This window comes from Nerophis ophidion, linkage group LG27 (assembly GCF_033978795.1).
Source record: "Nerophis ophidion isolate RoL-2023_Sa linkage group LG27, RoL_Noph_v1.0, whole genome shotgun sequence".
NCBI classification, from domain to species: domain Eukaryota; kingdom Metazoa; phylum Chordata; class Actinopteri; order Syngnathiformes; family Syngnathidae; genus Nerophis; species Nerophis ophidion.
The window spans coordinates 26,745,646-26,761,693 of record NC_084637.1 but is presented as its reverse complement, the minus strand read 5'-3'; the positions used below and the strand labels follow the sequence as shown (position 1 = coordinate 26,761,693).

The 16,048-nt window shown below is 39.3% G+C and overlaps 1 protein-coding gene across 1 annotated transcript in view; it reads left to right on the top strand.

Moving 5' to 3' along the window:
- clic5a (chloride intracellular channel 5a) overlaps positions 1–10,194 on the top strand; it is a 34,706-nt gene extending 24,512 nt beyond the window's left edge. The window contains exons 2-6 of the mRNA XM_061889247.1: positions 745–854; positions 5,347–5,472; positions 9,203–9,309; positions 9,374–9,531; positions 9,601–10,194. Of these exons, the coding sequence (XP_061745231.1) occupies positions 745–854; positions 5,347–5,472; positions 9,203–9,309; positions 9,374–9,531; positions 9,601–9,765 (666 nt within the window). The 3' untranslated portion in view covers positions 9,766–10,194. The remainder of the gene's footprint in view (positions 1–744; positions 855–5,346; positions 5,473–9,202; positions 9,310–9,373; positions 9,532–9,600) is intronic.
- The last annotated feature ends 5,854 nt before the right edge of the window (positions 10,195–16,048 follow it).

Here is a 16,048-nt window from a genome sequence, read left to right as displayed (position 1 = left end):
CGTGTGTGTGTGTGTGTGTGTGTGTGTGTGTGTGTGTGTAGAAAGGGTGGTCCCCACAAGTCATGAACAGAAACGTGGTCCCCAATCCAAATGATAACGTGCTTGCGTGTGTGCGTGTGTGTGTGTGTGTGTGTGTGTGTGTGTGTGTGTGTGTGTGTGTGTGTGTGTGTGTGTGTGTGTGTGTGTGGGGAACCTGTAGAAAGGGTGGTCCCCACAAGTCATGAACAGAAACGTGGTCCCCATTCCAAATGATAACGTGTGGGTTTGTGTGCGTGCGTGTGTGCGTGTGTGTGTGTGTGTGTGTGTGTGTGTGTGTGTGTGTGTGTGTGTGTGTGTGTGTAGAACCTGTAGAAAGGGTGGTCCCCACAAGTCATGAACAGAAACGTGGTCCCCATTCCAAATGATAAAGTGTGTGTTTGTGTGCGTGCATGCAATCGTGTGTGTGTGTGTGTGTGTGTGTGTGTGTGTGTGTGTGTGTGTGTGTGTGTGTGTGTGTGTATGGAACCTGTAGAAAGGGTGGTTCCCACAAGTCATGAACAGAAACGTAGTCCCCATTCCAAATGATAAAGTGTGTGTTTGTGTGCGTGCATGCGTTCGTGCGTGTGTGTGTGTGCGTGTGTGTGTGTGTGTGTGTGTGTGTGTGTGTGTGTGTGTGTGTGTGTGTGTGTGTGTGGTGTGTGTGTTGAACCTGTAGAAAGGGTGGTCCCCACAAGTCATGATGTGTGTGTGTGTGTGTGTGTCCAGGCTGGCAGTGATGGGGAGAGCATTGGAAACTGTCCGTTCTCGCAGCGTCTCTTCATGATTCTTTGGCTGAAAGGCGTGGTCTTCAACGTCACCACAGTCGACCTCAAGAGGTACGAACGCTCGAACTGACGAAATGTAGACAACCACCATGTGTCACACCTGACATCATCGGGCGTCATATCGCTTAGATGACATTTACCGCTGCAGCCTAGGTGGGAAAAGTTTGGATTCACTTGAAAAAAGTGGACGTGATGCTTTGCAGGTTTTGCTTCTCTCGGGATCCACTGCAAATAAATAACAAAGAGACGGTAGGTTTTACAGTAAGAAACGGTAAAGTTTTACTGCGGAAATAAAAGTTGTGCAGTTTTTCTCCGTATATAGTGATGCGCTGTCAAACAACGGATGCACCATTTGTGGTGAAAAAAACACTGGTAGCTCAGTCACCAGAATGTTAAACAATGACTGTAGATCTCAGTGTAAAAAGGGGTTTATTTGACCATAAAGTCGACAAAAATATATTTTTTCACAGTAAATACCTGAACACAATGTCACGTCCAATTTTGCCTGATGAAAAAAACACGTTTTTTATTTATTTATTATTATTATTTTTACCTTAAACCCAGTGAAGACACATACAAAAAAAATTAATTATATCTTACGATATTTTACGATTTTTTTTAATCGTATTGTGTCATACTTTATCGTAATTTTATCGTAAAAATAAAAGTGGTACCGTTTTACAATCTACAGTATTGCCCTGTAAAAACATGTTTTACCATAAGTCAACTCACTTTTTTTTTTATAGTGAATAACTGACAAAAGCAAAATGAACAAAATGTGAAGTCTAATACTGAGTAATGAAAAAAAAATAACGTGGGTTTTTTATTTTATTTTTTTCCATCAGTTATTCACAAAAAAAAGGCATTCAATTTTACAGAAAAAATCTTAAAGATTACAGTAATACAATTTTGCAATTTACAGTAATGCACTGTAAAATTTACACCACATGTAAATTTTTACGGGGTAAAAAACTGGTAAACAAAGTCGCAGGAATTTTATCGTAAAATTAAAATCTTACCGTTTTTCAATTTACAGTAACGCACTGTAAAAACATGTTTTACCGTTAGTCGCCTCACTTTTTTTACAGTTAATAACTCACAAAAGCAAAATGTCTTGTCAAATTTTGCAGACAAAAACTGAATCTACATTTTTTTGTCCATGAATTCAGGTATTCACAGTAAAATAAAATGTCAGCAAAGTCAGTCAGCTCAAAAGCAAAATGAACAAAATGTTACGTCTAATCTTACCTATTGAAAAAAAAACTTTGTTTTTATTAATTAAAAATGTTTTTTTGTTAGTTTTTTTACCATAAACTCGGTTATTCACATAACATTTTTTTTAAAAGTAATTACATTTTACGGTAAAAAAAAACCCAAAAGATTACAGTAGTACAATTTTGCAATTTACAGTAATGCACTGTAAAATTTACACCACATGTAAATTTTTACGGGGTAAAAAACTGTCAAGTAAAGTCGTAGGAATTTTATCGTAAAATTTAAATCCTACCGTTTTTCAATTTACAGTAATGCACTGTAAAAACATGTTTTACCGTTAGTCGCCTCACTTTTTTTTTTACAGTGAATAACTCACAAAAGCAAATCATCTCGTCAAATTTTGCAGACAAAAACTGAAACTAAATTTTTTTGTCCATGAATTCAGGTATTCACTGTAAAATAAAATGTCAGCAAAGTCAGTCAGCTCAAAAGCAAAATGAACAAAATGTTACGTCTAATCTTACCTATTGAAAAAAAAACTTTGTTTTTATTAATTAAAAATGTTTTTTTGTTTGTTTTTTTACCATAAACTCGGTTATTCACATAACATTTTTTTTAAAAGTAATTACATTTTACGGTAAAAAAACCCCCAAAAGATTACAGTAGTACAATTTTGCAATTTACAGTAATGCACTGTAAAATTTACACCACATGTAAATTTTTACGGTGTAAAAAACTGGCAAGTAAAGTCGCAGGAATTTTATCGTAAAATTTAAATCCTACCGTTTTTCAATTTACAGTAATGCACTGTAAAAACATGTTTTACCGTTAGTCGACTCACTTTTTTTTTACAGTGAATAACTCACAAAAGCAAATCATCTCGTCAAATTTTGCAGACTGAAACTGAAACTTAATTTTTTTCTCCATGAATTCAGGTATTCACAGTAAAATAAAATGCCAGCAAAGTCAGTCAGCTCAAAAGCAAAATGAACAAAATGTTACGTCCAATCTTACCTATTGAAAAAAAAACATTGTTTTTATTAATTTAAATTTTTTTTTTTTTTTTTTTACCATAAACTCGGTTAGTCGCATAAATTGTTTTTAAAAAGTAATTACATTTTACGGTGAAAAAAAACAACAAAAGATTACAGTAGTACAATTTTGCAATTTACAGTAATGCACTGTAAACCTTACACCACATGTACATTTTTGAGGGGAAAAAAACTTGTGAGCTAAGTTGCCAGAATTTTATCGTAAAAATAAAAATGGTACCGTTTTTCCACTGTGAAAATATGTTTTACCGTAAGTCAACTCATTTATTTTTTTACAGTGAGTAACTGACAAAAGCAAAATATCTCGTCAAATTTCCCGACTGGAACTGAAACTTCTTTTTCTTTTAATGTTTCGATAAAGAATTTTGCAATTGTCATTAATGCACTGTAAAACTTACACCACAGATAAGATTTTTACAGGTAAAAAAATGGCAAGCTAAGTCGCCAGAATTTTATCGTAAATATACAAGTAGTACCTTTTTTCAATTTACAGTATTGTACTGTAAATACATGTTTTACAGTCAGTCGACTAATTTTTTTTTACAGTGAATAACTGATAAAATCAAAATGAACAAAATGTCTCGTGTAATTTTGAATAATGAAAAAAAACATAGGTTTATTTTATTTTATTTTTTAAATTAAACTCAGTTATTCACAATAAAAAAAATGAAAAAGTCACTTGATTTTACAGTAAAAAACTTAGAATCCAAGATTACAGTGGTACAATTTTGCAATTTACAGTAATGCACCGTAAAATTTACACCACATGTAGTTTTTTACGGGGGGAAAAAATGGCAAGCTAAGTCATCAGAATTTTTTCGTAAAAATAAAAGTGCTACCATTTTTCAATTTACAGTAACGGACTGTAAAAACACGTTTTACCGTAAGTGGACTCACTTTTCTTTTTTTTTACAGTGAATAACTGACAAAAGCAAAATATCTCGTCAAATTTTGCAGACTTTAACTGAAACTTAATTTTTTTAGCCATAAATTCAGGTATTCACAGTAAAATAAAATGTCAGCTCAGTCAGTGGTACAATTTTGCAATTTACAGTAATGCACTGTAAAACGTAAATCCCAGGTCGATTTTTTTACGGGGCGTGGGGGGTGGACTGGCAAGCTAAGTCGCCAGAATTTTATCGTAAAAATAAAAGTAGAGCTTTTTTTCAATTTACAGTAACGCACGGTAAAAACATTGGCTGTACATTTTACAGTAAAAAAAAGTTTTACCGTAAGTCGACTCACTTTTCTTTTGACAGTTATGTACTGACAAACACAAAAGGCATCGTAAAATTTTTCCAAATGACATTGAATTATTTATTTTTTTCCATAAAATCAGGTATTCACAGTAAAAAAAAAGATGGCAGCTGAGTCGTGAAATTTTTTAAATAAAGATTTGGCAATTTACGGTAGTGCACTGTAAAACTTACAGAGTGGGTAGATTTTACGGGAAAAAAACGTCGGCTCAATTGCCTTTATTTTATTGTAAAAATACCAAAAAAGTGATACTCTTTTTCCATCCATCCATTTTCTACCGCTTGTCCCTTTTCAATTTGCGGTAATATACTGTAAAATGAAAATTCGCAGATTTTAACATTTAAAAAAAAAAAATCTGGGTTTCCCTGCTTAGGCTGTTGCCCCCGCGACCCGACCTCGGATAAGCGGAAGAAGATGGATGGATGGATGGAAAAAAAAAAAGAAAGATCTGTCACCAGAATTTTTCCGCAAAAATAAAAATGACACAATTTTTCAATTTACAGTAAAAAAACACACTGAATTGTACGGTAAACCTTTTTTTTAACTAAAAAAAATTAACTAAATGTCATGTCCAATTTTGCCTTCTGAAGCAAAACTATAAAATCAAGTATTCACTGTAAAAAAAATAAAAAAATAAAAAATAAAAGTAAGTAAATTTTACAGTAAAAAAAAAAAATACGGAATTTAAGTAAGCAAATAAAAGTGATAACATGACTTTATTTCGCAGTGAATACCTGAGAGAAGCAAAAAAAAAAAATTTTACTTTAAAATTAAGTATCACTGTAAAAAAAATAATTACATTTTATGGTTTAAAAAAAAACAAATGGCAGCTTAGTCACTTTAAATAAAACCAATCAAGTAATGACGCAACACCCAAGACTTGTTACTTGTGTTCACATCCAGTCCATTTTCCAATATTGGAAAACCAAAACAAAAATGGCTTACCGAGGAATGTCAAGGTGTTACTTTGTCTCATGAAAAAGGTGATACTGAAAAGAAAGTTTCTCCTCCCCGATCAGGAAACCAGCTGACCTTCACAACCTGGCCCCGGGGACACACCCACCCTTTCTCACCTTCCAGGGCGAGGTGCTCACTGACGTCAATAAAATCGAGGAATACTTGGAGGAAGAGTTGGCTCCGCCCAAGTAAAACTTGCACACACTCACACATACATAATCCCATAATTTTACAGACACTGACCAAATTCCCAATTCTACAAACCCCGTTTCCATATGAGTTGGGAAATTGTGTTAGATGTAAATATAAACAGAATACAATGATTTGCAAATCCTTTTCAACCCATATTCAGTTGAATATGCTACAAAGACAACATATTTGATGTTCAAACTGATGTACATTTGTTTTTTTGCAAATAATCATTAACTTTAGAATTTGATGCCAGCAACACGTGACAAAGAAGTTGGGAAAGGTTGGCATTAATTACTGATAAAGTTGAGGAATGCTCGTCAAACACTTATTTGGAACATCCCACAGGTGTGCAGGCTAATTGGGAACAGGTGGGTGCCATGATTGGGTATAAAAACCGCTTCCCAAAAAATGCCCAGTCTCTCGTAAGAAAAGATGGGGCGAGGTACACCCCTTTGTCCACAACTGTGTGAGCAAATAGTCAAACAGTTTAAGAACAACGTTTCTCAAAGTGCAATTGCAAGAAATGTAGGGATTTCAACATTAGGTCCATAATATCATCAAAAGGTTCAGAGAATCTGGAGAAATCACTCCACGTAAGCGGCATGGCCGGAAACCAATATTGACCTTTGATCCCTCAAACGGCACTGTATCAAAAAACCGACATCAAGCTCTAAAGGATATCACCACATGGGCTCAGGAACACTTCAGAAAACCACTGTCACTAAATACAGTTTGTCGTTACATCTGTAAGTGCAAGTTAAAGCTCTACTATGCAAAGCGAACGCCATTTATCAACAACATCCAGAAACGCCGCCGGCTTCTCTGGGCCCCAGATCATCTAAGATGGAGTGATGCTAAGTGGAAAAGTGGTCTGACGAGTCCACATTTGGAAATATTCTACATTGTGTCATCCGGACCAAAGGGGAAGCGAACCATCCAGACTGTTATCGACGCAAAGTTCAAAAGTCAGCATCTGTGATGGTATGGGGGTGCATTAGTGCCCAAGGCATGGATAACTTACACCTCTGTGAAGGCACCATTAATGCTGAAAGGTACATACAGGTTTTGGAACAACATATGCTGCCATCTAAGCGCCGTCTTTTTCATGGACGCCTCTGCTTATTTCAGCAAGACAATGCCAAGCCACATTCAGCGTGGCTTTGTAAAAAAAGAGTGTGGGTACTTTCCTGGCCCGCCCTCAGTCCAGACCTGTCTCCCATCGAAAATGTGTGGCGCATTATGAAGCGTAAAATACGACAGCAGAGACCCCGGACTGTTGAACGACTGAAGCTCTACATAAAACAAGAATGGGAAAGAATTCCACTTTCATACCTTCAACCATTAGTTTCCTCAGTTCCCAAACATTTATTGAGTGTTGTTAAAAGAAAAGGTGATGTAACACAGTGGTGAACATGCCCTTTCCCAACTACTTTGGCACGTGTTGCCGCCATCAAATTATAAGTTGATTATTATTTGCAAAAAAAAGTAAAGTTTATGAGTTTGAACATCAAATATCTTGTCTTTATAGTGCATTCAACTGAATATGGGTTGAAAATGATTTGCAAATCGTTGTATTCCGTTTATATTTACATCTAACACAACTTCCCAAACCACATGGAAACGGAGATTGTAAGAATATATGCCGCCGTACTCAGTCTTTTTTGCCACTTGTGCCAGCTTTTTTGAAACATGTTCCAGGCATCAAATTCCAAATGAGCTAATATTTCCAAAAAATAACAAAGTTTCTCACTTTAAATGTTAAATATTTCGTCTTTGCAGTCTGTTTCAACTGAATATTGTGATGTTTTGTGGTCATGTTCTGTTTTGTTTGGGATTCATTGTGCACTCCTGTTTTTTTTTTGTCACATGACTACCAATTAGTTTTCACCTGTCATGTCACGCACCTGGTTCATTTGGACTCATTCACCTGTTAAAGGGGAACATTATCACAATTTCAAAAGGGTTAAAAACAATACAAATCAGTTCCCAGTGGTTTGTTTTATTTTTCTAAGTTTTGTTCAAAATTTTACACCTCCCGGAATATCCCTAAAAAAAGCTTTAAAGTTCTTGATTTTCGCTATTTGCGATGCGACTATCCATTTCCCTGTGACGTCATACAGTGCTGCCAATACAAACAACATGGCGGTTACCACAGCAAGATATAGCGACATTAGCTCGGATTCAGACTCGGATTTCAGCGGCTTAAGCGAATCAACAGATTACGCATGTATTGAAACAGATAGTCGGAGTATGGAGGCAGATAGCGAAAACGAAATTGAAGAAGAAATTGAAGCTATTGAGCGAATAGCTATTGACGCTATTCGGCCATAGCATGGGTGTACCTAATGAAGTGGCCCATAGCATGGCTGCCTTATTAGCATCGCCGGTAAAATGTGCGGACCAAACGATCAGGACTTTCGCATCTTGTGACACTGGAGCAACTTAAATCTGTCGATTGGTAAGTGTTTGTTTCGCATTAAATGTGGGTATCTAGTTCCAAATGTGCATACAGCTAGTGTAAATAACATGTTAGCATCGATTAGCGTAGCATGTTAGCATCGATTAGCTGGCAGTCATGCCGTGACCAAATATGTCTGATTAGCACATAAGTCAACAACATCAACAAAACTCACCTTTGTGATTTCATTGACTTAATTGTTGCAAATGCATCTGCAGGTTATCCATACATCTCTGTGCCATGTCTGTCTTAGCATCGCCGGTAAAATGTGCAGACACTCAATGGGGGTCTGGAGGCAGATTTCTTGCCATTGGTGCAACTTGAATCCCTCCCTGTTAGTGTTGTTACACCCTCCGACAACACACCGACGAGGCATGATGTCTCTAAGGTTCCAAAAAATAGTCGAAAAAACGGAAAATAACAGAGCTGAGACCCGGTGTTTGTAATGTGAAAATGAAAATGGCCGGTGTATTACCTCGGTGACGTCACGTTCTGACGTCATCGCTAAAACAGAAAGGCGTTTAATTTACCAAAATTCACCCATTTAATGTTCGGAAATCGGTTAAAAAAATACATGGTCTTTTTTCTGCAACATCAAGGTATATATTGATACTTGCATAGGTTTGGTGATAATGTTCCCCTTTAATCACCACAGCATTATTTAAGCCTGTAGCTGCCAGGCTATCAGCCTGGCAACATCACTTTCTACTCACCCTCGACACACCCTTGTTATCCATGCCGACGATCCATGTTCCTTTCTCGTTCCAAGTAAGTTTTTCGTTATTCATGCCATAGTGCAAGTTTTGTTTTATGTCCATAGTTTTGCCTTAAGGCAAGTTTTTGTTTTCATAGCCAAGTTTTGAACCTCTGCTGAGAGCTCCCTTTGGTTTGTTTCTTTTTATAGTCAAATTAAAATATGTCATTACCTTCACGTTGTGTCCGGTTCAATCCCTTTGCACCACGGGAAAACAAACCACACCCTAATCCACGTCATGACAAATATAGGTTGAAAAGGATCAGCAAATCATTGTATTCTGTTTTTGTTTACCATTTACACAACGTGCCAACTTCACTGGTTTTGTGGTTTGTATTTTTTTCTATTTTACAACTAGGCAAGTTATGAATAAAGCATTAAAATATCACAGCCTGTGCAAAGCAGAAGCTCTGTTGTAAAAAAAACTAAGTAACGTAGTCTTCGAGCATGCCTGGACTGACCAGGTCTTCACTTCTGAAATCCAAATTTCCTCCCTGGGCGGCTTCTTCCTCAGGTATCCCAAACTTGCAGTGAAGAACCGTGAGTCCAACACAGCGGGAAACGACGTGTTTGCCAAGTTCTCGGCTTACATCAAGAACACGAGTCCGAATAAAAACGGTGGTAAGTCAGAGCAGCACAACAAATTTGCATCCTGCCTCGGTTTTTCAGACTTTGGGTCTTTCAGCACTCGAGCAAAGTCTCAACAAGGCTCTGGCCAAGCTGGACGAGTATCTCCTCAACCCTCTACCGCTCGACGATGGCCAATCAACGCGAAAATATCTGGACGGCGACGAGCTGACGCTAGCGGACTGCAACCTTCTTCCCAAACTTCACGTTGTCAAGGTAACGCAGCGACATCTCCAACCGCGTTTGCTCCATTCGACTTTTTTTTAGCGTCGGTTGTTTCGGCAGGTGGTGGCGAAGAAATACCGCAACTACGACATCCCGTCCCAATTCCGAGGCGTGTGGCGCTACCTTGGCAACGCCTACGGCCGAGACGAGTTCACCAGCACGTGCGCAGCTGATGTGGAAATCGAGCTGGCCTATAAGGATGTTGCAAAAGTTCTCGGGAAATGAGTTGCAACAACCCTGTCCAACGGTTACCAGTTTTTTGGTGGACTGTGGAAAAACTCGTATTTTGCAAAACAAGAGAGCCCATTTAAATGAACTAAAATCAATTTTAACGGGTAACTTTTAAACAGGAACTAACTTTTAGATAAGAAATTCTGTATGAAAACCAATACAAAAGAATGTATTACAAAATTCCTACAGTGGTTTAATGAAGCAATATAATATTAACGTACAGTATTTACCTTAATGAGTGGACTTCTACGTTTTCTCCTTCCAGCTGCTTCTCCGCCAACCATACCATCGGCAGCTTCTCCATATTTTCATGGATAATTGATTTTTATGTCTTTGGCTGGTGATATCGACTTGCTCTGCTTCGATACGGTCATGTTTTTTGATCATTTCTTTCTTTGATTCAATAAAGAGATACTACAAACATTCACTTTCATACAGGTTCAAACAATTATATGTGTGTGTTTGCATGTGGAGCACAGGAAAGTGTGCTCAGAGAGGACAGCAGCGGGAATACATAGAGTTGTACAAACCCCGTTTCCATATAAGTTGTGAAATTGTGTTGAATGTAAATATAAACAGAAAACAATGATTTGCAAATCATTTTCAACCCATATTCAGTTGAATATGCTGCAAAGGCAACATATTTGATGTTCAAACTGATAAACATTTGTTTTTTTTGCAAATAATCATTAACTTTAGAATTGGATGCCAGCAACGCGTGATAAAGAAGTTGGGAAAGGTGGCAATAAATACGGATAAAGTTGAGGAATGCTCATCAAACACTGATTTGGAACATCACACAGGTGTGCAGGCTAATTGGGAACAGGTGGGTGCCATGATTGGGTATAAAAACAGCTTCCCAAAAAATGCTCAGTCTTTCACAAGAAAGGATGGGGCGAGGTACACCCCTTTGGCCACAACTGCATGAGCAAATAGTCAAACAGTTTAAGAACAACGTTTCTCAAAGTGCAATTGCAAGACATTTAGGGATTTCAACATCTACGGTCCATAATATCATCAAAAGGTTCAGAGAATCTGGAGAAATCACTCCACGTAAGCGGCATGGCCGGAAACCAACATTGAATGACCGTGACCTTCGATCCCTCAGACGGCACTGTATTAAAAACCGACATCAATCTCTAAAGGATATCACCACTGTCACTAAATACAGTTCGTCGCTACATCTGTAAGTGCAAGTTAAAGCTAAACTATGCAAAGCGAACCCATTTATCAACAACATCCAGAAACTCCCCCGGCTTCTCTGGGCCCGAGATCATCTAAGATGGACTGATGCAATGTGGAAAAGTGTTCTGTGGTCTGATGAGTCCACATTTATTCAAATATTCAACATCGTGTCATCCGAACCAAAGGGGAAGCGAACCATCCAGACTGTTATCGACGCAAAGTTCAAAAGCCAGCATCTGTGATGGTATGGGGGTACATTAGTGCCCAAGACATGGGTAACTTACACATCTGTGAAGGCACCATTAATGCTGAAAGGTACAAACAAGTTTTGGAACAACATAAGCTGCCATCTAAGCGCCGTCTTTTTCATGGACGCCCCTGCTTATTTCAGCAAGACAATGCCAAGCCACATTCAGCACGCGTTACAACAGTGTGGCTTCGTAAAAAAAGAGTGCGGGTACTTTCCTGGCCTGCCTGCAGTCCAGACCTGTCTCCCATCGAAAATGTGTGGCGGATTATGAAGCGTAAAATACGACAGTACAGACCCCAGACTGTTGAACGACTGAAGCTCTACATACATTTCAAAGCTTCAACAATTAGTTTCCTCAGTTCCCAAACGTTTACTGAGTGTTGTTAAAGGAAAAGGTGATGTAACACAGTGGTGAACATGCCCTTTCCCAACTACTTTGGCACGTGTTGCAGCCTTGAAATTCTCTAAGTTGATTATTATTTGCAAAAAGAATAAAGTTTATGAGTTTGAACATTAAATATCTTGTCTTTGTGGTGCATTTCATTGAATATGAATTGAAAAGGATGTGAAAATCATTGTATTCTGTTTATATTTACATCTAACACAATTTCCCAACTCATTTGGAAACAAGGTTTGTACACCAGTGAAGACAAGTTTTCGGTTGAATTGAGGGAGGATGTTGACGTAGATAGCTGCGGTCCTGAGATCTTAAAAGAAGAAAATGTGAAGGCTTTTGATCAACTAAGGGCCGGGAAGTTGAAAGGCATTGACGGTATAGCTCGGTTGGTAGAGTGGCCGTGCCAGCAACTTGAGGGTTGCAGGTTCGATTCCCGCTTCTGCCAACCTAGTCACTGCCGTTGTGTCCTTGGGCAAGACACTTTACCCACCTGCTCCCAGTGCCACCCAAACTGCTTTGAATGTAACTTCGATATTGGGTTTCAATATGTAAAGCGCTTTGAGTCACTTGAGAAAAAGCGCTATATAAATATAATTCACTTCACTTCACTATACCGGCAGAAATGTGGAAGACCTTAGATCAGGGGTGTCAAACGTACGGCCCGAGGGCGGGATCAGGCCCGCGAACAGGTTTTATCCGGCCCGCATAATGAATTTGTTAAGTATAAATATTAACCTGAAATTTTTTAATGAAAGAAACTGCTGTTCTAAATGTGTCCACCGGATGTCGCAATAGCAATTCTTTGTATCTTTGCAGAGAATGCTACATATGTACAAAATAAACCACATGATGTTAGTACATAAAACAGTGGTTCTTAACCTTTTTGCAGTGATGTACCCCCTGTGAAGTTTTTTTTTTTAATTCAAGTACGCCTCTAATTAGAGCAAAGCATTTTTGGTTGAAAAAAGGAGATAAAGAAGTAAAATACAGCACTATGTCATCAGTTTCTGATTTATTAAATTGTATAACAGTGCAAAATATTGCTCATTTGTAGTGGTCTTTCTTGAACTATTTGGAAAAAAAGATATAAAAATAACTAAAAACTTGTTGAAAAATAAACAAGTGATTCAATTATAAATAAAGATTTCTACGCATAGAAGTAATCATCAACTTAAAGTGCCCTCTTTGGGGATTGTAATAGAGATTCATCTGGATTCATGAACTTAATTCTAAACATTACTCCACAAAAAAAGAAATCTTTAACATCAATATTTATGGAACATGTCCACAAAAATCTAGCTGTACAGCTGAAAAAGTGGCACAGTATAGCTACTTTTGCAGTATAATGGCACAGAATGGATACTGTGACACAGAGACCAAGTCAATGATCGCACCTGCAAAATATGCGTTTTCTATAAGAAAAGAACTGCTGACGAAGGCCTTTAGTCCGTCCCTGGAAAGGTGAATAATCAAGATAGTAGTCTGGACGTTGCAAAAACATGGACACTGTTGTGGTTTGCAGAGGGGAAATGACGGCAGACTGACACCAGAGTGGTGTAAAGTACTATTTATTATATATAAAGTCAATGTAGATATAATAATACCAAACAATACTACTAAATAAACAAAGGAAATGGAGTGTGTCAAACCCAAGTGCGTTTGTGTGTTACTATGTGTGTATATTAACTGAAGTGTGTGTTACCAAGGTAGATAGGTAGGTAGGTCTTTATTGTCATTGCAACAAGTACAACAAAACTTTGTTTTCAGCACAAACCTGTTCAAAATTAGACAAACAAACAGTGTACAGGATTACAGAATAAGAACGCTGTTGGGTCGCCATAAGGCGCCCCGTAAAAGATGGGAAAAAGGTAAACGCCGGGAAAGGATGAGTAAAAAAAATACAATCCAGACTGAGCTCCTAAGGGGGCCCAGTTCGGAGTGAGAAAAAACCTCCATAGCAAAGCACATATACATATTACAACATATATCTCGAGATATCTAGCAACAGAGGGAAGGTAGTTCAAGGTCATGGTGGTAGGTCGCAGCTCTCAGGCGCTGACCATCCATTCATCACCCCTACGGGATTTGCGTCGAGGGCGTTAGATTGGGGGACTGGGGGGTGTATGTGTGGCTCAAATATATTTTTTTGTGTGGATGTGTGTGTGTGTGTGTGTGTATAAGCCCATAGTGTGTCTCTGTTCCGCGGCCTTGATGTATTTGCCGTCGCTAGTCCAAAGTTCACAACAACAGGTGTGTGTCCATGAGAGACAAAAAAGGGAGTTTGTTGTGTCTTCACTGCAGTGATCTTCAGGAGAGTCTCGAAGCCAGGGAAACAATCCAAGTTCAAATTATTTGTATGCGAGTGAAAATAAAATTTGCTTTTCACTCTAAAATTGTCTATGACTGGTCCTCAAAAACTCCGGGGTAGATAGTCCGATGTAATCCACAGTTCTTCCTGCATCCTCCACTGGCAGCCTTGGGGTACTTTGAAGACTGCCAGCAACTTCGAATTTGTCGACAAACCAGAGCAACGCTTACTCCAATCAGCAGATGTCCTGTTGTCATAATTCCGAATAGGTGGATATGTTCACGTCCTCGACAGAAAAGGGTCGCCTCCTTCTTCTCCCAAGAGTCCGGTGTTGTGTCCAGCAACAACCTCTTCTTCACGACAGCAGGTTCCCCCAAACCCAAGATCTTGTCAATTTTGTTGAGGCCAGTTAAATAGTTCCAATGTTTAGATTTGGAGAGCAGTGCAAAAAGAGGCAACAAGAAAGTTAAGACAAGACAAAACAAAGAAGCAAGCAGTAAAGGTAAGGGAGAGGAAAGGGGATCGTCCACCCTCGGTGATTGCCAGAGAGAAGAATCAAGTGTTGTAGAGAGCAAAAGGAACAATGCAGTCCGAGGGGCAGGCAGATGATCATCCAAGGCAGCAGAGAAGAGACTAGATCCGTGCTCAGGCGAGGGTCGAGAATCGAGGAAGGCAGTCCAAAAACACAGGGGGGAACAAAAGATGATCTCGAATGGGGAAGACTCTGCAGTAGAGCAACACGGATGTCAGAATCACGGAGGGTAACACAACAACCGTGAGCGAACATCAGGCTTACGGTACAAAGAGAGGTAACTAAGTTCCCGCGCCGATCTTTGGTTCCACTGGACCATTTTCCAGCCCTCCCTCATCAATTCCAGGTGTGCAAATTGGCGATTCGAATCCGCGCTGTGACAGACACTTTGCAAAGATGAGATCAGATGACTGGAATTTTGCGAGATGTGGATGTGGAGGAATCAATCAATCAATCAATGTTTATTTATATAGCCCCAAATCACAAATGTCTCAAAGGACTGCACAAATCATTACGACTACAACATCCTCGGAAGAACCCACAAAAGGGCAAGGAAAACTCACACCCAGTGGGCAGGGAGAATTCACATTCAGTGGGACGCCAGTGACAATGCTGACTATGAGAAACCTTGGAGAGGACCTCAGATGTGGGCAATCCCCCCCCTCTAGGGGACCGAAAGCAATGGATGTCGAGCGGGTCTAACATGATACTGTGAAAGTTCAATCCATAGTGGCTCCAAGACAGCAGTGAGAGTCCCGTCCACAGGAAACCATCTCAAGCGGATCAGCAGCGTAGAGATGTCCCCAACCGATACAGGCGAGCGGTCCATCCTGGGTCCCGACGAGCGGTCCATCCTGGGTCTCGACTCTGGACAGTCAGTACTTCATCCATGGTCATCGGACCGGACCCCCTCCACAAGGGAGGGGGGGACATAGGAGAAAGAAAAGAAGCGGCAGATCAACTGGTCTAAAAAGGAGGTCTATTTAAAGGCTAGAGTATACAGATGAGTTTTAAGATGAGACTTAAATGCTTCTACACATCCTCCAGGTCACAAAGATCTGGAGGATGGAGTCAAATAATGAAGAAGTGCTACGGCAGGTTGGAGAAGAAAGGGCTATAGTGTATCTCATGGGTGTCAAACTCTGGCCCGTCGTGTAATTTAATTTGGCCCTTGAGGCAATATCAATTTAGCATTAGAGCTGGCCCGCTGGTGTTATACAGCGTCGGTGCCGATGTAACACCACATTCACCACTAATACCCAACCCTCCTAATTTTCCCGGTAGACTCCCAAAGTTCAGTGCCCCTCCCGAAAATCTGCCGGGGCAACCATTCTCCCGAATTTCTACCGATTTCCACCTGGACAACTATATTGGGGGCGTGCATTACCTTTAGCGTTCTCTACAACCTGTCGTCACGTCCGCTTTTCCTCCATACTAACAGCGTGTCACATAATATTTGTGGCTTTTACACACACACATACACACATAGACACACACACTCACACAAGTGAATGCAAGGCATACTTGGTCAACAGCCATACAGGTCACACTAAAGCAGCGGTGTCAAACTCAAATACAGAGTGGGCCAAAATTTAAAACTGAACA